This window comes from Oncorhynchus clarkii, chromosome 21 (genome assembly GCF_045791955.1).
Source record: "Oncorhynchus clarkii lewisi isolate Uvic-CL-2024 chromosome 21, UVic_Ocla_1.0, whole genome shotgun sequence".
NCBI classification, from domain to species: domain Eukaryota; kingdom Metazoa; phylum Chordata; class Actinopteri; order Salmoniformes; family Salmonidae; genus Oncorhynchus; species Oncorhynchus clarkii.
The window spans coordinates 21,217,801-21,244,999 of NC_092167.1; the positions used below are offsets into that span (position 1 = coordinate 21,217,801).

The 27,199-nt window shown below is 46.6% G+C and overlaps 1 protein-coding gene across 4 annotated transcripts; it reads left to right on the top strand.

The window, feature by feature from the left end:
• Positions 1 to 265: 265 nt before the first annotated feature.
• LOC139378737 (protein-methionine sulfoxide oxidase mical3b-like) lies at positions 266 to 26,442 on the top strand. 4 transcript variants are annotated; one of them, XM_071121184.1, is made up of 33 exons: positions 266 to 512; positions 1,786 to 2,153; positions 2,259 to 2,466; positions 2,626 to 2,742; positions 2,893 to 2,994; positions 3,184 to 3,440; positions 4,106 to 4,363; positions 4,522 to 4,637; positions 4,897 to 5,023; positions 5,139 to 5,232; positions 5,332 to 5,479; positions 5,925 to 6,121; positions 6,384 to 6,484; positions 6,586 to 6,684; positions 6,868 to 7,002; positions 7,455 to 7,553; positions 7,790 to 7,876; positions 9,421 to 9,534; positions 13,820 to 14,012; positions 15,826 to 15,956; positions 16,230 to 16,302; positions 16,575 to 16,812; positions 17,015 to 17,220; positions 18,033 to 19,322; positions 19,392 to 19,492; positions 19,774 to 19,860; positions 20,402 to 20,452; positions 20,671 to 20,937; positions 21,898 to 21,991; positions 22,112 to 22,162; positions 22,311 to 22,410; positions 25,328 to 25,401; positions 25,503 to 25,781. In XM_071121184.1, exons 2-33 carry the CDS (start codon positions 1,821 to 1,823, stop codon positions 25,688 to 25,690), a joined length of 5,736 nt encoding a protein of 1,911 aa, XP_070977285.1. In that variant the 5' UTR covers positions 266 to 512; positions 1,786 to 1,820; the 3' UTR covers positions 25,691 to 25,781. The 4 variants fall into 4 exon arrangements, with proteins under 4 accessions (XP_070977285.1, XP_070977286.1, XP_070977287.1 ...); XM_071121185.1 differs by having other exon boundaries at positions 7,455 to 7,544; XM_071121186.1 differs by lacking the exons at positions 19,774 to 19,860; positions 20,402 to 20,452 and having other exon boundaries at positions 25,503 to 26,442.
• The last annotated feature ends 757 nt before the right edge of the window (positions 26,443 to 27,199 follow it).

The following is a 27,199-nucleotide window of genomic DNA, read 5'->3' on the forward strand; positions in this document are numbered from 1 at the left end:
CTCTCCCTCAGCACCACTTTCTTACAGAATGATCTCTCTCTTCTGATCCCTCTCCTCTTTAAGCTTGTTAGAGCCCAGTCTGTTCCCCAGGGACACCATGAGATTAGGTGTGTGTGTGGGCGTGCCCGTGTGTGTGTGTGTGTGTGTGTGTGCCTGTGTGTGTGCCTGTGTGTGTGTGTACTGTAGCCTATGTGAACATGCTGTGTGGGAGGAGTCTGTACTTGGCTGTTCCCTGACCTTGGACGAGAAAAGCGTCTGGATGTGAGAGAGCGAGAAAGACAGACTTGGAGAGTTTGGTATCAACATAATGAACAGCACACTATAAGGAAGGGAGGGGGACAGGCTGAGACAATGGAAGCTGCGGTATAGGCTACTGCAGTGCAGGTTTGTGGGTTGTTGTTTCTGTGGCTGAAGATAGATTTTACATTCGAATTCTGAGAGACACCTGGTAACCCGTAGCTGAGCTGGAGAGTGATAATGTCTGTACAGGCCAGACGACAACACAGCATACAGTAAGTCCTACACTGTTTGTGTGTGTTCTTCTGTCAATGTTTGTACTTGAATGTGTTATCTAGAAAGTGTAGTGTGGACATAATGGACAGACAATACTGAAAGAATGTGCAAGGTAATTACAGTATGTAGAATGTCCTAGGCACGTAGACTCATCTAAAATGGATAGTATATTATTTATGTATGGTTTTTAGTCTTGTGTGGTTATTTGGTGCTGTTTATTTCCGTTTGGAAGATTAATAGAGTATCTATCAAATTTTCTAATTCAATCTAATAAACTACTATACTATCTCCCCCTGCTATGCTGACACTGGAGTGTGTGTGTGTGGGTGATGGAGTATGTGTGTGGGTTTCTCTTGGTGCTTGGTGCGGATGGATCCACTATGTATGAGGTGCATTGTCCCCCCCCCCCCCCCGCCCCCCGCCCCCCCCAACCACACACATTCCCTCCATCTTTCTCTTTGTATTGTCTGGTGACTGCCTTGGTTATTGTCCCAATCTTGGGATGTGGGCACATATTCTACCTCCTCCCCCCAAGTCCTTATACACCCTATGTTGTTATTGTGTAAAAAGGTAATATGTTGATAAGGTATTCTAATTATATGAGATAATTATGGCTGATTATACCGTACAGAAATACACTGTATAATGTACTTAATGTTCACACACCTAAGAGCACTGAATATAATACAATAGCAGGATATAGTACACTTTTCTGAGGGCTTTGATTGTGTGACAACCAGAGTCTCAGCAGTGGATATACTACATTACCCATAAGACCAGTTCACAGCATGGAGAGCTGGTTTATCTGGGCTCTAACAGTATAAGAACATCTATGGCCCTACCTCCCAGCAGGGGACCTTAACCTCTGATATGCAGCCAGCTCAGACAGAGAACACCTTAATCCAAACACACATACACACACACACACACTCTCTCTCTCTCTTCTCTCTCTCTCTCTCTCTCTCTCTCTCTCTCTCTCTCTCTCTCTCACTCACTCACTCACTCACTCACTCACTCACTCACTCACTCACTCACTCACTCACTCACTCACTCACTCACTCACACAGTAGGCTACTTGCTAACTTAGAAATGTTTCATAAGCAATTTATTACACATGTAGCCTGGTCCCATATATGTTTGTGCTTTTGCAAATGCCAACTCGATTGCTGTCATTGGCGCGACAAGGAATTGGAATGATAACTCAACATAGTTCCCATGGATTCTACATGGGAAGTCAGTATGGAATATTCTCTATCTTTTCTCTCTTTCCAGGCAGCCAATGAAAGAGCCCGGAACAGGAAGCTGAGATGGAGTTCCCAGGGTGCCCTGCTGCTGCCGGCGTTGCCGTGGGCGACGAGGCGGAGAAGGAGGGCCATGCCCAGGTTCTATTTGATGAGTTTGTCCAGGCGTCTACCTGCAGAACGACACTCCGTGCCTTCAACCTGCTGTGTGAGCACCTTCAGCTCACACACACACACACACAGCCACAGACCTACTCCCCGACGCAGCCGCAGAGGCCTTTCTACCACAGCCTCAAAGAACGCCTCAGCTACTGGAAGGCAAACGCACTGTGGGCCAAACTGGACAAACGGGCGGCCCACCACGAATACGGGAAGGGCCGTGTCTGTGCCAACACCACGGTACTTATTAGTAATTTAGAATCTGGTATTTAACATTTTCAAATACACAGGCTGCACAGCGTGTGTACGTTTCTAGCTTCTCATCCCAGCTGTCCCCTCTCCCAGTGTGTGATCATCGGGGCGGGGCCGTGTGGTCTGCGTACAGCAGTAGAGCTGGGGTTCCTGGGGGCCAGAGTGGTGCTGCTGGAGAAGAGAGATGCCTTCTCCAGGAACAACGTCCTTCACCTCTGGCCTTTCACCATCCACGACCTCAGGGGCCTCGGGGCCAAGAAGTTCTACGGCAAGTTCTGTGCTGGAGCCATTGACCACATCAGTGAGTATGGAATGATCCCTGACACTTGACCCCTGAGTCTCCATGGTTACAGCTATGGGGCTTCAATGTTCATTAGAGAATCCGCTCTCTCATTATACCCTGTTCCCCCCCCCCCCCCCCCCTCTCTCTCTCTCTCTCTCGCCCCCCTGCCCTCTGTAGGTATACGGCAGTTACAGTTGGTGTTATTAAAGGTGGCTCTGTTGCTGGGGGTGGAAGTCCATGTCAACGTAGAGTTCAAGGGACTGGTGGAGCCACCAGTGGACCAGGAGCAACAGAGTAAGTCCTTGTGTGTGTGTGTGTGTGTGTGTGTGTGTGTGTGTGTGTGTGTGTGTGTGTGTGTGTGTGTGTGTGTGTGTGTGTGTGTGTGTGAGAGAGTGAGAGAGAGAGAGAGTAATGCCTTTATGTGTTTGTGTGTGTGTGCCTCAGAGGTAGGCTGGAGGGTGGAGGTGAAACCCAAGTCTCACCCTATTAACCAACTGCAGTGTGACGTGGTGATCGGAGCTGATGGACGACGGAACACACTGCCAGGTAAATCATCTAGTAGCGCCTATCGAAACACTGAAACAGCAACAGATCTCAGGCAGCATCAGTCAGACCTCCCATCACTGAAAGAACACATTTCTTAGTAAATGCAGTTCTTGGAAGGGAATTATTCTTGCCCTCTGATCCCAGAATTCCTGTTTGCAATCACATCCTGTCTCCCATGTGTTCAATCAGGGTTCAGGCGTAAGGAGTTCCGTGGCAAGCTGGCCATTGCCATCACAGCTAACTTCATGAACCGTAACACCACAGCTGAGGCCAAGGTGGAGGAGATCAGCGGAGTGGCCTTCATCTTTAACCAGAGGTTCTTTCAGGAGCTACGGGACACCACAGGAGTGGACCTGGAGAATATAGTGTACTACAAGGACGACACACACTACTTTGTGATGACGGCTAAGAAGCAGAGTCTGCTGGAGAAAGGAGTCATTCTGCGGGTAACAACGCACACAGACGGGCCACCCGAGTGGCGCAACAATCTATGGCACTTCATCACAGTGCTTGAGGTGTCATTACAGACCCGGGTTCGATCCCAGGCTGTGTTGCAGCCAGCCGCGACCGGGAGACCCATGAGGCGGCGCACAATTGGCCCAGTGTCGTCCGGGTTAGGGGAGGGTTTGACCAGCTGCGTTGTCCTTGTCCCGTCGCGCTCTAGCGACTCCTTGTGGCGGGCCGGGCGCATGCACGCTGACTTCAGTCGCCAGTTGTACGATGTTTCCTCCATCACATTGGTGCGGCTGGCTTCCGAGTTAAGCGAGCAGTGTGTCAAGGAGCAGTGCGGCTTGGCTGGGTCGTGTTTCGTAGGATTTATTGGCTCTCGACCTTCGCCTCTCCCGAGTCCATACGAGAGTTGCAGCGATAGGACAAGACTGTAACTACCAATTGGACATCATGAAATTGGGGAGAAAAAGTTTATGTTAAACATGAAACAATGCATATGCATGCTTTATGACACACTGATACAGCTGCATTGACTGTATTGTTATTTTACTCATGTTGATCTCACTGCTCTCTACTGCCCTGATATACTGTAAAACTGTGTTATTGTTCAAACATTGATTGTATTTTATTGTACTGATGTTTACTGTGTCATACCTATCAGGACTATGCAGACACAGAAACACTTCTCTCACGGGGAAACGTGGACCAGAATGCGCTGCTGGCCTACGCCCGCGAGGCGGCGGACTTCTCCACCAATCACCAGCTGCCGTCCCTGGACTTTGCCATGAACCACTACGGGCAGCCTGATGTTGCCTTGTTTGACTTCACCTGTATGTACGCGTCGGAGAACGCTGCACTGGTCAGACAGAGACATGGACACCATCTACTGGTCACGCTGGTGGGAGACAGCCTTCTGGAGGTGAGGAGAGGGAGAGGAAGAGAGAGGAAGAGAGGAGCAGAGTTGAGGGAGAGTAGAAGAGTGTTAATGTCAGCAATACTCTGAAAGTAATTCTGTTATAAGTAGCATATGGTTGTAATGTGTGTGTGTGTGTGTGTGTCTGCTTGTGTGTGTGTTAGCCGTTCTGGCCCATGGGGACAGGTATAGCACGGGGGTTCCTGGCAGCATTGGATTCTGCCTGGATGGTACGGAGCTGGGCTCAAGGCCTCGCCCCCCTGGACGTACTTGCTGAAAGGTGAGAGGGCAGGTCTGCGGTTAGGAGAACACACACACCAGCAATCAGGGAATGGGCACACTGTCAAGTTACACATTGTAAAACCTATAGACAAACACACTGTCAAAGCCACACAAATGTACATGACGTGCCAAAATCATCGATCAACAGGCACCTAGGCTAGGAAACCAAATGATCGTTCACCTGATTCCCTAACGAAATAATCCTCTCTCTCTCTCTCTCCTCTCATTCTCTCTCTACTCGGTTTTCTTTTTTTCAGAGAAAGTCTGTATCGTCTCCTTCCTCAGGCCTCTCCAGAAAATGTCAACAAGAACTTTGGTCAATACACTGTAGATCCAGCTACCCGCTACCCTAACATCAACCACCAACTCATCACCCCCGCTCAGGTATGCACAGGCACACACACACACACACACACACACACACACACACACACACACACACACACACACACACACACACACACAGGACTGATGATGATGAGGATGACAATCTCTGTAGGTGGGGCATCTAATATACACAGAAGAGAGTGGAGGTTCGGGTGCGGACCAGGAACCACGACCCCGATCCCCCTTGCCGAAGCTACTACGACAGGGTGAGTCTGACCCTCTGAGTACTGAACGGCTACACGAACATAACTCTAACCAATCGTCATCTTCACTCATATTTGTTTTCTTCCTCTCTGGTTCCCCAGAGTCCTTCTCTCGCTCCAGTAAGCTTTTGTCATGGTGCCAGCAGCAGACACAGGGTTACCGTGGCGTTGTGGTTAGCGACCTCACTACTTCCTGGAAGAGTGGCCTAGCTTTGTGTGCCCTCATCCACCACTACCGACCTGACCTCATGTGAGTCACCTCTGACCTCTAGCCTCACGCTCCACACAAATCACCTTACCTTATACACCTCATACAGCTCATCCCAAAGGTAGCATTCAGGCGCAATGTAGTTTGTCTCACTTCCTTTTCACGCAAGCTCAGGTGCATGTGCGTTTGTGTGAGAGTGGTGAGGCTGATGAGTCAGAAGACCATGGTCCTGATTAGTGCCCTTTTAATTGCCTGATTGGATCAGTGCCTCTCTTTGTCCACTTGCTCTGTGTGTGTGTGTGTGTGTGTGTGTGTGTGTGTGTGTGTGTGTGTGTGTGTGTGTGTGTGTGTGTGTGTGTGTGTGTGTGTGTGTGTGTGTGTGTGTGTGTGTGTGTGTGTGTGCGTGCTTAAGTCTGTAAGTGTGTCTATTTGCACGTGTGTGTGTGTGACTCTCTTACTTTGACCCTCTCATCCCATCTCCCTGCAGTGACTTTGACTCTCTAAAGGAGGATGAGGGGGAGGAGAATATGAGGTTGGGGTTGGAGGTGGCAGAGAAGGAGTTTGGCATCTCTCCTGTGATGACTGTCGAGGAGATGTCGTCTGTCAGTGAAACGGACACTCTCTGTATGGTCATGTACCTCAGCCAGTTTCACCAGCTCTTCAAGGACGCACTGCCCCCAAGCGGTGAGTTTCTCAACCACAGTAGTCAGTGGTAAGAACGGTTAATGCTCAATTCTCCTCATCACCCTCTATTCTTATCCTACCCTCTCTTTCCAGAATGCTGAATAGTCTTCCTCGTCTCCGGCCCTCTCATAACCACTTACCTATAATGCCTTACTAAGCAAAAGCAAAGTGGTGAAAATGTTTCTATTCCTATTACCTGTCAGTAGTTATGAAGGAAAGGAGATGAGGAATGGCGTGACTGTTCTTCTCCTCTTTTCTTTAGAATCCCAGACCGAGAGCCTAGATGGGAGGGCTGCTGTGATTGGTCCTGCCTCTCTCCTCAGCCGCCTGGGCCACAGCCCATCCCGCAAGCGCAACCCCAAGGTACACACCCCTGTTTGCTTATGTAGGGACTCTGTTTGTCTGGGTGTAGGTGTATAGGTGCATGTGTGTTTACATATATTTGTCTGTGTCCCTCCCATCAGGAGCAGAAGGAGAAGGATGCGGTGGGGAAGAGGAGGAAGACCAGTCGGCCATGTCTGGAGGATGTGAGACAGGATCTCAGATTAGTGGACAGTTATGAGGTGAGGGGTGTAACCTGTATCCCTGGTTAAGGTAAGATAAATTGTAACTGCCGGTAGTTCTGTGACTAAAGTAATGAGATGACATGCAATAATGTCAAGTATTTTAATTGTGAGAACAGCTATACAAAACCTTTGGCCTTAAAGTGACACGGGTCAAACTCTGAACCATTCTGCCTTGTACAGGAAGAGGCTGCCTTGTGCTCTGTGGGTGGAGCAAGCCAGAGCAGAGTGCGCTCGATGGCCAATCAGCTGCTGGCCAAGTTTGAGGAGAATGCCCCTTGCCCCTCCTCCACGCCAGCTGCAGCTCTCCGCAGACAGGTGAGAGGGGATGGAATTCAGAGCTCCTAGCTGCTAAGAGTTTTCAGGTGTTACTAAGATAGTTTTCCCTCGCTCAAAGCCGCAACAGTTTTCAAAAACATTCTTATTGAAAATCTGTGCTTTTAATCTGAATAAAGGAACTTCTACAGCACGGTCTGTCATCCATAGCTGTGGGTAGTTTAGATCCTTCAGGTGCGAGCCGACTGACTGACTTCCTCTTGAGGTTTCAAGAGGATAAGCCAGATTAGCTGCACTGATGGGCATTTTGGGTCAGGGCCAATGGGACTCACTGAGCCTTGGAGCAGTAAGTAAGGGTTCATTTGGTTGAAGGGAACAGCTGTGGTTGCAGCAATATGGCTTAAGATTAACTGGTGGTTAGGGTTAGCAGTGGTAGCTCTTAGCCTAGGCCCTAAAGTCTTAAGCCCTCACTCCCTCTACTAACTGACCTCCAGGGGGACTCCATGCCCATGCTTCCACCTCCTCCAGCATCCCCTGACCCCCAGGAACCAGCCTTTGTGGCCTCCGCCGCCACCTGGAAACAGGTACAAATAGTAAGTCCCCCACCTGCTCCACCTGTGGTTCTTAGAGGCCTGTAGAGTTAATATAGCTGTATCTCTCTGTGTCACCACATGGGGGTTGGATGCTTGTGTGTTGCGTAGTTCAGTCGCGTGGCCTTTTTTCCTAGCTCTTTCTTAGCTTTAGTTCCCATCGATATCACAGTGTTTCGCTATTTCGCTACCTCAAACCACCCACTCACATGATGCCGTCTAAACCCATCTCACCTCAGAAGAAGCGCACGCAGCAGCAGGAGCAGATGAGTTTCAAGTACAAGGAAAAGGTCAAATGTCACACTCTGCCCAGCAGGGGAGAGCAGGTACGCCACCCCCAGAGGAATCTGGGTAATGTAGTTGTGTGTAGACTAGATGGCATGTAGACTAATAATGATGTCCCATGCCCCACATAATTGTTCATAGATTCCCCAAGTTCCCATTACCCATCTGTAGACTAACGTGTGTCACTGGTGTGATGACTTTTGAGGTCTCTTCTCGGCTACCTCAGTGGTTCCCTGATATATATTCAGGACAGAAAAGACCGATTGTCTTTTCCAGAATTGTCTTTCGACAGGTGGCGTCAAATCCTACGCAACTCGCAGTCCGTCAACCGACAGACGATGAATTGAATTGTCAATGAATTGTTCTCTCAGTGTAGTGGATCTTGACAGATACATGGTGAACGTTGGCAGTAAGAGTTGCCCCACGGTCAAAGCTTTAACCAAACCCCTAGTGTGTACCTACCCCATTCATAGACAATTCATAACTACCTTTAGCGTCAATTGGCAATAGTATAGTCCCCGAGGCGTGCTCCATACATTAACACGCATCACTTGCGGTATGGTTCTGGACACGTATGGAACCCGTCTTTCATGTAAGCAATAAATCCTTTTCAAAAGCCAGCCAGCAATTTCCATGTTGCAAGCGTTTCTGTAAAACAGAGTGGACTACCTGTTGCTAATGAGCTTTTTGTGTCTCTGAACACCTGTGTGTAAACTGAAGACAGACGCCACAAACGTGTTGTCACTGAAAAATGCAGTCGGCTGCAACTGTATTTTCAATTTGTGAAATTATTTTGATGTGATATGAGGGGGATTTGTGTTTCTAGAAGCATACTGCAATTGGGAATTGAATCACATTTTGATGGAGTATTTGTCTTATTTTGGCTTCCAGACCCAATTCACCTTTAAACAGAACACGTAAGATCCTTGGACTATAAGGAGTAACGTTGGGCTCCATCAGTCCATTATTGGGTTAGTGTGGACCATGAGTGGGCTACAACTTGAGTTCAATCTATGGGCCTCAGGGCAGTGTCAGAGGGCTAAATGATACTGTTATTCATATAAACAACTGTTGTTTCTGAGAAAGAGGAGTACACCGGAATGAACTGGATTCAGAGTACATCTTGTTTGGTCTTTTAAGAAAGTATATTTGTATAACTTACCGCAGGGCATGTGGCATGTGACAATGCTGCAACTGAAATGTTCCCTTTTAAGATTTAAAAAATCAGAGGCCTGTGAATGGTTTTTGTTCATGTTTGCACAGCCTTCTTTCCTCAGACTCCTCTCTGATTTGCCTACAAATTAAGCTTGATTAGTGTGAGATAAGGGCCTAGTGATAACATTTATATTCATTATTTTGGACAATGATTACACTGCAACAGAAAGACGGTTAAATTAGTATAACGACAGAATCCAATAGGGGTTTGATGTTTCTAGCTTTGTGTTCCATTTCCACATCCATTTCCACAACGACATGTGTATGGCTCCGATTGTGTCATCCCTAGTGAGTGTGTCTGTGTGTGTTTACTGTTTGTTCTGTCCTTCGTCCTCATCTCTTGTCTCTCTTTTCTCCTGTTGTCTTTTAGAAATACGTTCAGATGTACACCGGGGGAGTAAGCTCATTGGCTGAACAGATATCCTGTCAGCTTCAAAGTCAGGAGTCACCGTCACCCCAGCACACTCCTGATAGGAAGGAATCAGTAAGAATTTATTTGAATGAATCGACTCACTCACACTAATACTGTCAATAGGCCGAAACTCATTCAGCATTGGATTATACCCTATCTCAGCTGGTTCTGAAGTAGGCCATTTCCATGTGAAAGTACCCATGAGCACCAAGGTGAGGTTTATAGGAGCATGTCAAAATGGATGTCAAATGAAAGCTAGGAGTCTATTTATTTTTTTATACTGGCATATATACATTTTTCAACCATTTTCATCCCATAAATGAGGAATAAACAAAGGCTTTGATTTCTGGACAAACAGATAGAAAGGGGGTCTTAGACAACATCTACCAGAAAAAGTCTTAAAGGGCATTATAAATGTAGCAAAACACAATAAGGTTGAAGTAAAGACCCCTGCCAACTAATATCAACACTTATATTTAGTTTTGGAGACATTTCTGTACGTTTAAGAAACATGGCCTTGTACTGTGAAATTCTGCACCAAAAACCCACATCTTTGAATTTCTCTACCTCATGAGGAGGGAGGACAATGCAAGTTCACAGAAGTAACAAGTAAATGTATACCAATCATTTAGTTAGTGTTTTTACCAGTGGTGTTACATACTTAAGTATAAATACTTTAAAGTACTACTTAAATCGTTTTTTGGGGTATCTGTACGTTACTTTACTATTTGAAAACTTTTACTTTTACTTCTTACATTTCTAAAGAAAATGATGTACTTGTTACTCCATACATTTTCCCTGACACCCAAAAGTACTCGTTTCATTTTGAATGCTTAGCAGGACAGAAAAATGGTCCAATTTGCACACTTTTAAGTAAGCATCTCTTGTCATCCCTACGGCCTCTGATCTGGTGGACTCACTAAACACAAATGCTTTGTTTGTAAATGATGAGTGTTGGAGTGTGCCCTTAGCTATCAGGAAATGGAAAAACAAGTAAATAGTGTGATCTGGTTTGCTTAATATAAGGAATTAAAAAATTATTTATTTAAGTATATTTTAGCAATTACATTTACGTTTGATACTTAAATATATTTAAAACCAAATACTTTTAGACTTTCACTCAAGTAGAATTTAACTGGGTGACTTTCACTTTTACTTAAGTCATTTTCTATTAAGGTATCTTTACTTTAACTCAAGTATGACAACTGGGTACTTTTTCCACCACTGGTTTTTACTGATATCAATTCGGTATCAGTAAATCTATCGGTAACGGATTTTCTGCAATTGAGTTGGCTACAATGGAAACCATAGTAGTCTCAAACCACAGTTGGGTTCACATTTACATATGAGTCATTTATCCAGAGCGACTTAAAGGAGCAATTAGGGTTAAGTACCTTGCTCAAGGGCATATCGACGGATTTTCACCTAGTCGGCTCGAGAATCAAACCAATGACCTTTTGGTTACTGGCCCAGCTCTCTTAATTGCTAGGCTCCCTGCAGCCTCACAAGTTTGCACCGCACAGTAGAGTACAGTTCAGTACTGTACAATAGAGTAGAGTTCAGTAAAGAAAAGTAGTCTAAAGTTCAGTACTGTAGTGTATAGTACTGTACTGTTGAGTTCAGTACAGTACACAGTAGGTATTTGGTATTTTATTATGATCCCCATTAGCTGTGGCAAAAACATTAATAGACAAGAACAGCTCAAGGACATAACTACATCAATTTAAAAATGGCACACGTAGCCGACATAATAAATACACACAAACTATCTAGGTCAAATAGGGGAGAGGCGTTGTGAGGTTATTTGCTTTTTGAAACCAGGATTGCTGTTCATTTGAGCAATATGAGATGGATGGGAGTTCCATGAAATAATGGCTCTATATAATACTGTACGCTTTCTTGAATTTGTTCTGGATTTGGGGACTGTGAAAACAACCCTGGTGGCATGTCTGGCGGGGTAAGTGTGTGTGTCAGAGCTGTGTGTAAGTTGACTATGCAAACAATTTGGGATTTTCAACACATTAACGTTTCTTATAACAAGAAGCGATGCAGTCAGTCTCACCTCAACTCTTATCCAAGTGAGACTGTCATGCACAGTATTTATATCAGCCCTATGATTACAATGAATACGTGCCGCTCTGTTCTGGGCCAGCTGCAGCTTAACTAGGTCTTTCCTTGCAGCACTCGACCACACGACTAGACAATAATCAAGATAAGGCACAACTATAGCCTGTACTTGCATTGTGGAGTGCGGTGTCATAAAAGCAGAGCATCTCTTTATTACGGATAGACCTCTCCACATCTCGAAAAGCACACTGGAGTTGAGTACACTATAATGTATTGTATTGTACTGTACTCTACTTTACTGTACTATAATGTACTATACTGTACTGAACTCTACTGTGCTGTACTCTATTGAGCTCTACTGTGCTGTGCTTTGATATCCAAACTTGTGAAACATAGACATATATGATTGGTTCAGATTTGGTCGGGTTCAGACCCAACAAATTTGGTCTTGTTTGAGTGCACGAGGTTCAGCGTTTTTTATTGGGCCTAATAATAAAGACAATTTAAACAGTAAAAATGTATTTCCTTTTAATGTGGCATGAACACAAACAGTTATGGTATTTTCATCTGATTGTCAAACAAATCACTTAAAAAGTAGGCTACCTGTGCATGTGCCTACACTCCAAAATAATTCCAGTATCCAAACTGCATGTATAGGCCTACTCGCTCAATTTGATGAATGGAAATAGACATCTGTTACGAAACACCAAAAATCTGCGTAATGATATTCAGAGATTGACATCGATTAGGCCTACATTAATTGTTGCATCTGGCTGACAAATTGACATTTTCTGTAGCCTGAAAAAGTCAGGACACCTGAAATGGGGCTGAAACTGTCCCGGGAAAAACTCTAGGGTGTATTGACCATGAACTTCAGATAGGCCGACCCGTAGCCAGTGTGAAGAGGTAAAAAAAAAAAAAAGTGAGCGAAGTCTGATTGCCGGTCGTGGTGAAAAAAGAAACGCTCCCTATACTTTCAAAGCATTTTTCTGAAAATTGTGGGTCAACGGCGTTTACTTGCGTTTACCCTCCACTTGGCCTACCCTCTCAGCCAAGGCAATTTTAAACACATGAACATACACAGAATCGGTAGCATACACTCAATATCATGCGTGAGTTGAATCAAAATATGTTTTACACCCTAGGGGTCATAGTTCATGAGGTAATGCTTCGAGTCTTCACAGATCGGGTATCATACAACACCTTTCCTTCCTTACATTAACGACAGTGTTATTTGTCATTATTAAGCTTTTAGAATGTTCATTCGAACTGTGAACTTCAACCCTGTATAAATCATGGCTCTTCGAGATCTCGAAAAATACACTGTATGTGTAACTATCCCTACGTAACATTTCATTATGTTTCGCCTTGAAAACAGTCCTCATGGACACACAAATCCAAAATAATGTAGTCCTATGCCATTGCAAAATCGAATGCTTCTAACGGAAAGAATCAACTATAGGCCTCCTGTCAGTAATGTATAGGCCTACTTGTTGGATTCATTGAATTCGCATTGGTGTCTAGCTGTAGGCTAGTTGTCTAGTGATATTGTCAACCATCATCAGCTGATACAGGAAAGAAAATGATTATGATAGAAAATAATCAATAAATTGTGTACTACTGGCCACGGACGGCAGGGAGAACCAACAGGCGCACCTGAAAATCAAAGCAATGAGTGCTCTAAACACGGACAATATCAAACAATTATAAATCAACGGAGAATTCTAATGCATTGGAATAAAGGCATTTCTTTTAAATAAAGGACGCATGGCAAATAAATGGCGAAAATGAGGAACTACAAAGGAAAATCTATGCGTAAAGGAGCTCAGCTGAGACTGAACTTCAGCCCTACTGAGTGGACAGCGCAGCCACAGGGAAATACATGGTTTAAACTACGACAGAAACCTGTATGTCATTGGAAGCTTTTAATTCCATGTTTACCACTGTAAGACATATTTACCACTACATTTTAAACTGATAGGAAAATAGTTAATTTACTATTACTTACTGTTACCGTTTGTAAATCAATTTCAATAACCAAAATAAATACAAATCTAAGTCAATGTGTCATGTCATAGCTGACACCTGATGGTTGAATCTTAATTGAACAGGTATTGAATCTTTTGGAAAAAGGTGGACACAAAAACTTGAGGGATGTTTTACCATAATTCTGTTAACAAACTTTGCATTTGCACGGTTCTTCTAGTAAATGTGTTTTTGTTTGGCTAACTCTGAAGTGAGGTGATCCATGTATCACAGCTTATTCTCCCCCCCCCCCCCCCCCTCTCAGGCTGGCGTTCACTCTGTGTTGGCGGGGCCAGGGCCAGGAGGGGCCAGTGACGTGTGTTTCTTCTGCAGTAGGCGTGTGTACGTGATGGAGAGACTCAGTGCTGAGGGACTGTTCTTCCACCGGAGCTGCTTCCAGTGTGACCACTGCAGCTCCACCCTTCGCCTGGCCTCTTACGCCTACGACCGACCTAACGGTGGGGTGGGGGGGGGGTCACTGAGCTCCATAGGGTTAGAGAGTAATGTTAAAAGTGGGTAACTCCGGGGCCTCCCGGGCTGCGCAGTGGTCTAATGGACCACCCAGAGACTCAGGGTTCGAGCCCAGGCTCTGTCACAGCCGGCCGCGACCGGGAGGTCCATGGGGCGATGCACAATTGGCCTAGCGTCATCCAGGTTAGGGAGGGTTTGGCTTGTAGGGATATCCTTGTCTCATCGCGCACTAGCGACTCCTGTGGCGGACCGGGCGCAGTGTGCTCTGACCAGGTCGCTAGGTGCACGGTGTTTCCTCCGACACATTGGCGCAGCTGGCTTCCGGGTTGTATGCGCGCTGTGTTAAGAAGCAGTGCGGCTTGGTTGGGTTGTGTTTCGGAGGACGCATGGCTCTCGACCTTCGTCTCTCCCGAGCCCGTATGGGAGTTGTAGCGATGAGACAAGATAGTAACTACTAACAATTGGATACCACAAAATTCGGCGAGAAAAAGGGGGTAGAAATTCAAAATAAAAGTGAGTAACTCCAACGAATGACAAGGGCTGCCCTACCACACACACACTGAAAATACCACTACCAGACCAGCATGGTCTTGGCACTGAAACACTGCCTCAAATTGTTTTACATGCTTTGTTGCCTTGTTGTTTTATCTTGAATGCAGCTCTGACCTGCAGTCTATGAGGGTCAGTGACACTCAATCACACTGATTGATTTTACACTGATTTTACACTGATTGCTCCAATCTGCCCTCAGGGTTGATGTTACACTGCATGATCACTTTGTAAGGCTCCCAGGTTATCAGCAGACCAGAGACCAACTAAGTTAACACATGAAGAACACAAACTCAGTGTGTTGCTTACTGCACAGTTGGGGCCTGGGGCTCCCTGGACTGACTGTGTGGTTGGCAAGATGAGTAGAACTGCAGGAAGTAAACTTTAAAACTGCAAAAATGCCTCTCCACCCCATGGCAAAATGGTTAGAATTGCAAGACGTTTCCTGTAAATGCGCAACATTTTCTCTCTGCCCCATCGCGAAATGTGTATAACTGCAGGAAATTAAATGTTAAACGTAAATGTTTCTCTTTGCAGTGAATAGGAGGGCCACCAAAATGTTTTGGGGGGGTAAACCCCCCCCCCAACCAAATCTCACTTAGGGCCCACAAAAGGCTTCTGGTGGTGCGTGTGTGCATGCCTGCTTGCGTGTGTGTGACTGTGTGTGTGTGTGTGTTGTACCTCTTAGAGATGTGATACAAAAGATGTCAGTGTTGTCATGTCAGGAGCTAATCTCGAAGTTGAATTCAAAACCGTTCAGCCAATCGGGGATGAGGTGTCACATGATAACCGTTTGAGTGTGAGGGGAGTGTGTGTAGGGTCGACTATATATGAGGTGGTCTGTCAGTGTAAGGACCGGATCGAGTGTGTCTTCCTGTCAATTCTGTCGACCGCCGCTGTTTTCTATGGAGGAGTCACACTGTAAGACACAACTCTATTTCATTCCTTTCCGGGAAGCTGAGAGACGTTTCCTCAAGGTCCAGGGACACTGTTTTCTTTGTGTGGAAATGTGAAAAGATTTAGCTGAGGACGAGACTTGTAAGATTTATTACACTGCTTTCCCTGTAGTACTACTGTCGTTAGAAATCACTTCGGTTTTTGTTTAAAGTTATTCTGTAAGATGCATGGGAGCTGCAGATCTCTCTGTAGTGCGGTTCTCAAGCTGCAATTCTCAGTGTAGTGAGGTTCTAAAACTGCTGTGTGTAGGGCGGTTCTATGTATAGTGTTCTAACACATTGGTTCTGTGTGTAGGGAAGTTCTACTGTAAGCCGCACTATGACCTCCGTCTGGTTGGGCCGGTCCAGAGGAAGAGACCAGCTCCTCCTACCTCCGACCAGCACCCAACCCCCTACGAACAGACCCCCTCTCAGCAGACCCTCCTGGTAAGGACTTCTGCCTTTCCCCTCGTACTCTGGCTAAATGGAAGCTCTTGGCTGACCTGGGTTTTAACTCCTGATATGTGTATAGTCATAGCAATTACGGTTTCATTTGATGACGAGCTCTCTCTCTCTCTCTCTGTATAGTATATTGTTTTGAGGAGAATACGTCATGTATGTATGTATGAGCTTTTCTGTAGACCGATACACTGATCCTTGGAATTTTGGGGGGTAAAATACTGTTTTTTCTTTGACCCCTCCTTTGCTCCTTCCTCCCAGGAGTCCCCAGCTGCTCTGTCCACTAACCCTCGCTCCTCAGTAACTGTGGTGACAGCAGATCGCAGGTCCTCAGGTAAGCCAAGCGGTTCATGTATCTGTGTCATGTGTGTGTTTTCAGTCGTAATGCTTGTGATGTGTGTTTGTGCACAGAATGTGTTTCTTAGTGACGCCGCTGAGTGTGTAAAGAATGTCCTGAGTGCGCAAAGAATGTGACATTGACTTTGGCTAAGTGTATGTCTGTGTGTGTGTGTGTTTCTCAGTGGCGTCTCTGATTGGGAGTGGGTCCGGCTTGGTAAAGCTTCTATGTGTATGTGTGTGTGTGTATGTGTGCGTGTGTGCACTCAGTGGCATCTCTGATTGAGAGGGAGTGTGGCTTGGCTAAGCGCGTGCGCGGCACGCCAGAACGTATAGAGCTGGAGAACTACCGTGGGAGCCTGGGGAGCCTGGAGACTGAGCAGCTAACAGATGAGCCGGAGGAGGTGCCAGAGGAGACGCTGGCCAATTACAACCTCAGTCTGCTGGTGACAGAGGTGAAGAAGGCCAATCACAAGCGCATCTCGTTGCGGGAAAACGAGGGCTCCAGGTCAGCATTACAAAAACAAACATTTATCTGTTCTCTTTCTCTCCCCCTTTTTCTCTCTCGCTATCTATCTCCCATGTCCTCTCCCTCTGTCTCTTCCCCTCTTTCTCCCCCCTCTCTTTCTCTCTCCCCCTTTTCTCTTGTACACACACGAACACACACGAACACACACACACACAGTAATTGCCTTCCTCTCTCCTCATAGTTCAGAATCAGAGACGGAGGAGGAGGGAGAGAGGCAGCGGGCTCTAACCAATGACCTGGCTAGAGACTCATGGAGGAAGGCCATGGAACTACACGCACGCCTCCGAGGAGAGAGAGGAGATGACGAAGAAGAGACAGAAGAAGGAGAGGAGGAAGGAGAGGTTGATGAAGATGATGATGATGAGGAGGAGGAGTTATCTAGTGATGGTAATTGGCCATTTTTCTCTGTTTTCCTGTGTGTGTCTCTCTAAGTGCTGTTAGTTAGGAAGATTTGTTTTTAGACTAGTTTCCTTTCCGCTCCTTTCCTCTCTTTTGTTCTCTGTTCTGTTCTCTCAACCCTCTTTCTCTCTGTGTCTGTGTGTGCCCTCCCTCCCTGCCCGTCTCTCTATTTGGTGTGTTTCCCCCTGCTGGTAGAAGGGGAGTACTGTCCTTGGGAGAGGGAGCGTCACTCAGGTCTGTGGCTCCTCCCTCTAGAAGAGGTGCAGGAGACAGGTGACACCGCCACAGGAGAGAAAGCTAACAAAACATGTTTACAATTTTTATTATGGGAATTGATTTGTTTACTAACCATTTTTCATGTTTTGCTGTGTCCTTGAGCATAATGACACACTATTAGGCCAAAGTTACAGTAACTTCCCCACCTATTGCACCCCATGGACTTAGACAAGTGATTCTTGCACCACTGTCCAATGGCTTTGGTGGCTGTGGTTGCCCAAACCTTATTACTAATATCCTTTGCCTCATCAAGTCTACAGTGTTGCTAAACAGCGACAAAAAAAAACTAATACCTACTCTCGCTCATTACCAACTGTGGCTCACAAGCAATATGTTCTGTACGACACAGGAGGTTGCTATCTGGTTTTCTCTGTAGGGATTTTGACTTTCTCTTTACTTCCCCTCCCTCTCTCTCTCTCTCCCTCCCTCTCCCTTACTCCGCCTGCAACTCTCTCTCCTCATCTCTCTCTTCCCCCCCCCCTCCCTTCTCTCTCTCTCTCTCTCTCTCTCTCTCTCTCTCTCAGGGGAAGGAGCATCTCCACTCACCGCTGAGGAGGTAGCCTCGTTGGACGAGTGGCAGCAGAGCACACACTCTCCAGACACATACACACCTGACACACACACGCATGGCACAAACACGCCTGACACGCACTCTCCAGACACACACACGCCTGACATACAACTGCCTGACTCGACAACACCCGACACACACGGTGCACACAGCCCCACCAGTGTACCCAATATCACCTTCTCCACTCCGGCCACTGCCTCAACACCCTTCACACCCACACCTTTAACGTCGCATGCACCCACATCCACGTCCTCAGTGTCAATTCCAGACTCCTCAGTCTTTACCTACTCCTCCCCCAACTCCTCCACCACCTCTGGCTGCTCCCCGGGTCCAGACGAGGGAGAGGAGGATGGGGAGAAGAAAGAGATGAAGGAGAGAAAAGAGCGAGAGGAGAGGGAGAGAGGGGGGAAGGAGAGGGAGAGGGTGCGTGACTCCAGCAGTAGTTCGGGGATCGGTGTGGGCGGGAGCTCCACCACCTCTACCTCGGACCCCCTTACCCCTCCCGGCATCCCTCCCTCCGCCCAGCTCAAGGCATGCTGGGATAGCATGCCCCACCCTTCTGTGGAGTCACTGCAAAGCCCCGCCTCTCGCCCTGCCCCTCGATTTGCCCCCGCACCTATCATGGCGCCGGCGGTTGTGCGGGGGGTCGGGGGCAAGAAGCTGAAACCGTGGGACGTGGATGGGGGAAGGGGATTTGTTGCGGGGGGGTCTGTTGGGGCAGGGTCTCTTGGTGAGAAGCTGTGTAAGGGTGTAGTAATAGACCCCTTAGAGGACATCAACCCCCCCTTGTCCCCCCTGAAGCCCCTTAAGGCAGTGCCCAGAGACGAGAGAGAGATCGGGAGGAAGAGGGAGATGGAGAGGAGGAGGGAGATAGAGAGAGCAGCCATGGGAGTGGGCTGGGAGGACACGAAAATCCCCCTAGGAAGGGAGCCTCTCCCAAGGAAGAGCAGAGGTGGTCTAGACCCCCGCAGGCTCACAGAGAGCCTGCCCCCCCTCCTCCTCACACAACTCCAGGGGGGCTCCCTCTTCCCTTCACGTAAGTGCTGCAGGGACAACCAGCCCCCCAGCCAGAGTGTGTCTGAAGCGGGCATAGGAGAGGGTGGACCCCTGGGCCTGTGGAGAGCTGTCATCTCTGGCTATAAGAGGGACAGGAAGAAGAAGGGCAGGACTTCCCTTTCCAAAATGGCAACAGCCCCAGCCCCCAAAGAGCAGGGCAGGAGGAAAACTTCTGCGGAGAGAAGAGGTAATACACACACACACTCTGGTGATCTGGTATAGTGATTTCCTATGGTGAACCTCTGTGTTTGTGCAGGTGTGAAGTTCAGGGAGCGCCAGAGCTGGTCGGAGCCGGAGGAGTCAGACATCACCTGCTCTGTTGTGATGGAGAGGTGCTCCATGAACCCCAAGGCCAACGTAAGGACGTCACTACTAACACTACCACTGATCTCAGAGCAGCAGGCTTGACATTCCACTACAGCTCTGACTGTGAGAGTCAGCGATGTCACTACAGACCTCTGTTCAGCTCTACAGCTCTGTGTATGCCAGCAGTCTTTACAGTGATTGTTTGGAGGAAATGCATTCGCACTATAGGAGGCTGATGTCATATGTGTTAAGGGATATCTGGTCTTTGTTGGTTACCATATCTCCTGTCTTCAGAGGCTCAGGTAAACGTTTTAACGGATCAATGTTTTTAGCTTCGTCTGGAGCTGTTTGACCTAGCGTCAGACCTTCAGAAGGACACCATTGAGGAGGAGGAGGAAGAGGAGAATGAGGAAGGGGAGGTATACTACTTTGTGGCAGTAGGATGAAGGCTGCTATGTACTAGTCCGGTTAGAGATCGTTACAGCAGAGTTACTGAGAGAGGTTATGTTTCTCCCGTTGTGTAGATGGTTACGTTTCTCCCGTTGTGTAGATGGTTACGTTTCTCCTGTTGTGTAGATGGTTACGTTTCTCCCGTTGTGTAGATGGTTACGTTTCTCCCGTTGTGTAGATGGTTACGTTTCTCCCGTTGTGTAGATGGTTACGTTTCTTCCGTTGTGTAGATGGTTACGTTTCTCCCGTTGTGTAGATGGTTACGTTTCTCCCCTTGTGTAGATGGTTACGTTTCTCCCATTGTGTAGATGGTTACGTTTCTCCCGTTGTGTAGATGGTTACGTTTCTCCCGTTGTGTAGATGGTTACGTTTCTCCCGTTGTGTACACGGGTCGTTTATAGCTGTAATAAATAGTTTGTAAGTTCCGATTTAGAGTACCGATTTAGAGTACGTTTTGTCTATATATTGTGTGCCCGAGGTTGATTGTTTTTTGGTCTTCGTCTTTCCAAGTCTGCATATGTGCCTCATGCCCTGGCCTTTAAGAGGGCGTATGCCATTAAGGTAGTGTGAACATTCTTATTGGTTGCATCAAGTCTTTCTGTTCTCTGTGCTGCGTCCTTATCTTCCCTAACCCTCAGTAGTGTGTATTTCTCAGTAGTGTGTAGTGTGTATGTATTTGTTGCTGTGGTCAAATCTTAATGGTGTGTGTGTCTGTGTGCACGCATGCTATGTGTGTGTGTCTGTGTGAAGCCTGCTGATTCTCTCTCTCTCTCCTACAGAGGCACGTGGGGAAGGAGAGGGAGCGGGACAGCTCCCCCCGTATGGATACACAGCGGAAGTCATCGTGCCCTACGGAAGTTGTCGGGGTACTGGTGCACATGATGGACCTGAAGGACCCGTCCAGCCTGGATGTGTCAGAGGCCATGTTCCACAGAGACCGGGACCCAGAGGAGGAGCAGCTAGATGCCAGGTTAACACGCAGAGTACAGAGGGCAGCACGCAAACAGGCCAAACAAGAGCAACTCAAGAGACTGCACAGGGCCCAGGTAAGATGCAGGTTTATATTGTATGTGTGAGTGTGTGTATAATTTGTGTGGGTGCGTATGATTTGATTTGTTTAAAGCCTCGTTGGTATTGTAGATGGCACTAACATGCATCTTTTGTCTTGATCTTGTCCACATTCTGATTGTGCCCACATTTTCAGAAATATGTCTAGTAATGGTATTAAAATATCTTCTATCCGTCCACTGTGTCTGCGTTCACAGGTCCCTCCCTGTATGCAAATGATTTGACAGCTAGTTATTTATTTTAAGACACATATTGATTGTAAGCTATAAAAACAAAGAGTCACACTCTTTATGTATAAACTCCCAGTAATAATTGGTTTACCTAATAAATAACTGGGAGATTATACATTGAGCTTGAGACTCTCTTTGTTTTTATAGGTTACAGTTTATTCACTGTTAGTCAGCACCTCCACACTAAATCATTTTCTCTGGGTGTGCGCCAGCTCATGCATTTTACAAGATACATATTGATGCCATAAGTCAATGGTGCCACCTGTCAGTGATTTTAGAATGTGGGATAATAGGGGATAATAATCAATTGTAATCTTCTTAAACATACAGCCAGTGAGGACATGGCCTTAAATGGATTTACTGTTCGGATTTGTCTGCACTTGTAAGATATCCAGACACCTTTGCTGCATTTACATAGGCAGACCCATTCTGATCTTTTGCTCAATTATTGGCTAAAGAGCTGATCTGATTGGTCAAAATACCAATTAAAGGAAAAATATCAGAATTGGGCTGCCTGTGTAAACACAGCCGATGTGTGCCTGACTACCACCGGAGGTGATCAGGAAGATCGGCTCACAATCAGATCAAATGCATATTTTAATCGTCTACACCTGTCTGAAAATGTGAATGTGGACAAGATCAGGACAAATAACGCATGTTTGAATCAGGTATAAACAGGGCTTGAGTGTATAAAATGTGCCTTGTCAGATGATCCAAAGGCAGTTGGAGCAGGTGGAGGAGAAGCAGAGGCAGCTGGAGGAGAGGGGTGTGGCTGTGGAGAAGGCCTTGAGAGGGGAAGCAGGTAAACACACACACTTTTTACACGCTTGTTTGACATCATGGTTTGTTTTACCTATACTACTCTTAGTAAGCAAATGATCAGTGTACGTGTGGTCAACTCCCTTGTATGTTCTCATTATAGACTACTGGGGAGAGTCGAATGACAGTGAAGAGCTGGACTTACACCTGGGAGGTATGTACCTCACACACTATGCTGTATTCCCCTCTAACTATTCATTACCCTCCAATCTAACCCCTGGTTCCTTACACTCCTCTCTCTCTCTCTTTCTCTCTCCCCCCTACCCCTCCCCCCTCTTTCCATTTTCCTCTCTCTCCTTTAGTCATGGGCAGGCAGGATGACCCAGCTCTGATGCAGCAGTGGTTCAAGCTGGTCCAGCAGAAGAACTGTCTGATGCGCTATGAGTCAGAACTCATGATATTGTGAGTATCTATCTGACCTTTGACCCCCTATGTCAAATCAAATCCAACTTTATTTGTCACATGCGCCCTGACTACAACGAGTGTAGACCTTACGGTGAAATGCTTACTTACAAGCCCTTAACCAACAGTGCAGTTCAAGGAGGTGATGCAACCGGTCAGGATGCTCTCGATGGTGCAGCTGTTGAACTTTTTGAGGATCTGGGGACCCATGCCAAATCTTTTAAGTCTCCTGAGGGGGAAACATTTTGTTGTGCCATCTTCACAACTGTCTTGGTGTGTTTGGACCGTGATAGTTCGTTGGTGATGTGGACACCAAGGAACTTGAAACTCTCAACCCGCTCGATGTTAATCGGGGCCTGTTCAGCCCGCCTTTTCCTGTAGTCCACGATCAGCTCCTTTGTCTTACTCACATTGAGGGAGAGGTTGTTGTCCTCGCACCACTCTGCCAGGACTCTGACCTCCTCTCTATAGGCTGTCTCATCGTTGTCGGTGATCAGGCCTACCACTGTTGTGTCGTCAGCAAACTTAATGATTAATGGCTTATGGTTGGAATATGTACGTACGGTCACTGTGGGGATGACGTCGTCGATGCACTTATTGATGAAGCCGATGACTGAGGTGGTATACTCCTCATTACCATTGGATGAATCCCGGGAACATATTCCAGTCTGTGCTAGCAAAACAGTCCTGTAGCTTAGCATCCACGTCATCTGACCACTTCCGTATTGAGCGAAACACTGGTACTTCCTGCTTTAGTTTTTGCTTGTAAGCAGGAATCAGAGAGCCTAGGGGGATAGAATTATGGTCAGATTTGCCAAATGGAGGGCGGGGGAGAGCTTTGTATGCATTTCTGTGTGTGGAGTGAAGGTGGTCTAGTTTTTTGTTTTTTCCCCCTCTGGTTGCACATTTAACTAGAAATGAGAAATGAGGTAAAACGGATTTAAGTTTGCCTGCATTAAAGTCCCCGGCCACAAGGGATGCCACTTCTGGATGAGCATTTTCTTGTTTGCTTATGGCCTTATAGAGTTGGTTGAGTGCGGTCTTAGTGCCAGCATCGGTTTGTGGTGGTAAATAGACGGCTACGAATAATATAGATGAGAACTCTCTTGGTAGATAGTGTGAGCTTACCATAAGGTACTCTACCTCAGGTGAGCAATACCTTGAGACTTCTTTAATATTAGACATCTCGCACCAGCTGTTATTGACAAATAGACACACACCCCCACCCCTCATCTTCCCCAGTCACCACTGGACCCAAATGTATGAGCACTTATGACGGAATGGCAGTATGTACAGTCATGGCCAAAAGTATTGAGAATGACACAAATATTAATTTCCACAACGTTTGCTGCTTCAGTGTCTTTAGATATTTTTGTCAGATGTTACTATGGAATACTGAAGTATAATTACAAGCATTTCATAAGTGTCAAAGGCTTTTATTGACAATTACATGAAGTTGATGCAAAGAGTCAATATTTGCAGTGTTGACCCTTCTTTTTCAAGACCTCTGCAATTTGCCCTACCATGCTGTCAATTAACTTCTGGGCCACATGATGGCAGCCCATTCTTGCATAATCAAGGCTTGGAGTTTGTCAGAATTTGTGGGTTTTTGTTTGTCCACCCGCCTCTTGAGGATTGACCACAAGTTCATAATGGGATTAAGGTCTGGGGGGTTTCCTGGCCATGAACCCAAAATATCTATGTTTTGTTCCCCGAGCCACTTAGTTATCACTTTCGCCTTATGGCAAGGTGCTCCATCATGCTGGAAAATGCATTGTTTGTCACCAAACTGTTCCTGGATGTTTGGGAGAAGTTGCTCTTGGAGGATGTGTTGGTACCATTCTTTATTCATGGCTGTGTTCTTAGGCAAAATTGTGAGTGAGCCCACTCCCTTGGCTGAGAAGCAACCCCACACATGAATGGTCTCAGGATGTTTTACTGTTGGCATGACACAGGACTGATGGTAGCGCTCACCTTGTCTTCTCCGGAGAAGCTTTTTTCCGGATGCCCCAAACAATCGGAAAGGGGATTCATCAGAGAAAATGACTTTACCCCAATCCTCAGCAGTCCAATCCCTGTACCTTTTGCAGAATATCAGTCTGTCCCTGATGTTTTTCCTGGAGAGAAGTGGCTTCTTTTCTGCCCTTCTTGACACCAGGCCATCCTCCAAAAGTCTTCACCTCACTGTGCGTGCAGATGCACTCACACCTGCCTGCTGCCATTCCTCAGCAAGCTCTGTACTGGTGGTGCCCCGATCCCGCAGCTGAATGAACTTTAGGAGACGGTCCTAGCGCTTGCTGGACTTTCTTGGGCGCCCTGAAGCCTTCTTCACAACAATTGAACCACTCTCCTTGAAGTTCTTGATGATCCGATAAATGGTTGATTTAGGTGCAATCTTACTGGCAGCAATATCCTTGCCTGTGAAGCCCTTTTTGTGCAAAGCATTGATGACGGCATGTGTTTCCTTGCAGGTAACCATGGTTGACAGAGAAAGAACAATGATTCCAAGCACCACCCTCCTTTTGAAGCTTCCAGTCTGTTATTTCGAACTCAATCAGCATGACAGAGTGATCTCCAGCCTTGTATTCGTCAACACTCACACCTGTGTTAACGAGAGAATCACTGACATGATGTCAGCTGGTCCTTTTGTGGCAGGGCTGAAATGCAGTGAAAATGTTTTTTGAGGATTCAGTTCATTTGCATGCACTTTGCAATTAATTGCAGTTCATCTGATCACTCTTCATAACATTCTGGAGTATATGCAAATTGCCAAACTGAGGCAGCAGACTTTGTGAAAATTAATATATGTGTCATTCTCAAAACTTTTCGCCACAACTGTAGAATGGCTCGGTGCAGTATGCAATTATCTGAGTCAATCAGTGTGACATGGTCTCCATGACAACTGTCTCTCCCTCAGTGCTCGGGAGCTGGAGTTGGAGGACAGACAGAGCCGTCTTCAACAAGAGCTCAGAGAGCGGATGGCCGTGGATGGTAAGTACACTCATACACACACACGCCATACTGTACCATAATGCTCTTAATATATTCTCTGTTTTCATTCTTCTCTCACTCTCTCTCTCCCTCTCTTTAAGACCACCTGAAGGGTGAGGCAGAGCTGGCTGAGGAGAAGCTAATCCTTGGGGAGATGTTGGAGGTGGTGGAGCAGAGAGATGCTCTGGTGTCTCTGCTGGAGGAGCAGCGGCTGCAGGAGAGCCAGGAGGACAGAGACCTGGAGGCCATCATGCTGTCCCGGGGACTGGGCCTGCACAACTGGGCCTGAGCTCTATTCCGGGGACTGGGCCTGCACAACTGGGCCTGAGCTCTATTCCTGGGACTGGGCCTGTACAACTAGGCCTGAACTCTATCCCTGGGCCTGGGCCTGCACAACTGGGCCTGAGCTCTATTCCTGGGACTGGGCCTGCACAACTGGGCCTGAACTCTATCCCTGGGCCTGCACAACTGGGCCTGAGCTCTATTCCGGGGACTGGGCCTGCACAACTGGGCCTGAGCTCTATTCCGGGGACTGGGCCTGCACAACTGGGCCTGAGCTCTATTCCTGGGACTGGGCCTGCACAACGGGGCCTAAGCAAAAGACACTTACGTCACTTTCCCTCTAACTCTGCGATCAGGGTCATGGTTGTGAGGTCACTTCGCCTCTGATACAACGTTATGACCAGGATCAAGGCGGGACTGTCTGGATGATCCATTTTTAGGATTGGATATGTTTCCCCATCCTGCTACACCCATCCTGCTGCTACACCTATCCTGTTGCTACACCCATCCTGCTACACCCCTGACTCACTGACTGATGGGCCTTTGAGATGGCTCGATATTCTATGCTCACTATACTCACCCAGGCTGTTGTTATGGCAATATATGGCATGTTTGAATTATTTGTATTGTTATTCATTAACAATTTAGAGAAATGTATATTATATAAAAATAAACAATACTCATTTTTTTAAACTTTTTAAAAAAAATTCTACTAATTATGTTTTACTTCATACATTGGATAATAAAGACATTCTGACATTATGTTGTCATGTTTTAACATTTTAAGATAAGGGGGACTCTTGTAGGGGAGTGGAAGGGAGGGAGACCTGGGGGTGGGGATTCCAGTAAGCTTGGGAGAGACATTTTCTTTTTAATGCAGTCTGCCTCCTCACAGGTGTGGATATTGTGTGCAGTCAGAAATAGCTGCTGAGATTACTCAACTTGTTCACTACTTTCACTTGTATAAAGGGGTGACAATATAGCATCTGAAGGAGTTTGTGGCTCTGGGGTTAAATATTTGCCATGAAGCCATGAGGTTGTGGGTTTAAGTCTCATTACCTGTGCTTTCCTTTCTGCTAATGTCAAATATATGGAAATAACTATTCCAGGGTTGAGTCTGGGGTCAAATCCCTGCCTGGTAGCCAAAGAGTTGTAGGTTCAAAATACCTGTTTTGTGAGGCTTTCTTCAATTCTCAATGTATAAGAGTCTGTGGCTCTGGCCCCAGAAGCACAGGGTTGTAGGCATGAACCCAGGTGCCTGTTCTGGAGCATGGTTGGATATTGAGGACTTCACTGGCCAGTGAGTCAAGGCTACCTGAGGGAGTGGCTGCCGCACAATGATGGCTGATTGGATGGGAGTAATAAGCGGAGGCGGAGGGATAAATTCCTTGGGTTTGAAAATGTGGACAGCAGCTGCATATGTTGGCCTTAATCGGAAGTTGCTTTAGAATGTACCGTATATTGCGCAATCTGTAACACGTCAGCGATACAGATTGAAAAATATAGAGAAGTCTCT

Coding starts and splice junctions, on each gene's coding strand:
- LOC139378737 (XM_071121184.1), top strand. CDS start 1,821: ATGGAGTTCCCAGGGTGCCCTGCTGCTGCCGGCGTTGCCGTGGGCGAC. Junction 6,685..6,867: donor GATTAGTGGACAGTTATGAG/GTGAGGGGTGTA, acceptor TGCCTTGTACAG/GAAGAGGCTGCCTTGTGCTC. Junction 14,013..15,825: donor CGCCTACGACCGACCTAACG/GTGGGGTGGGGG, acceptor TTCTGTGTGTAG/GGAAGTTCTACTGTAAGCCG.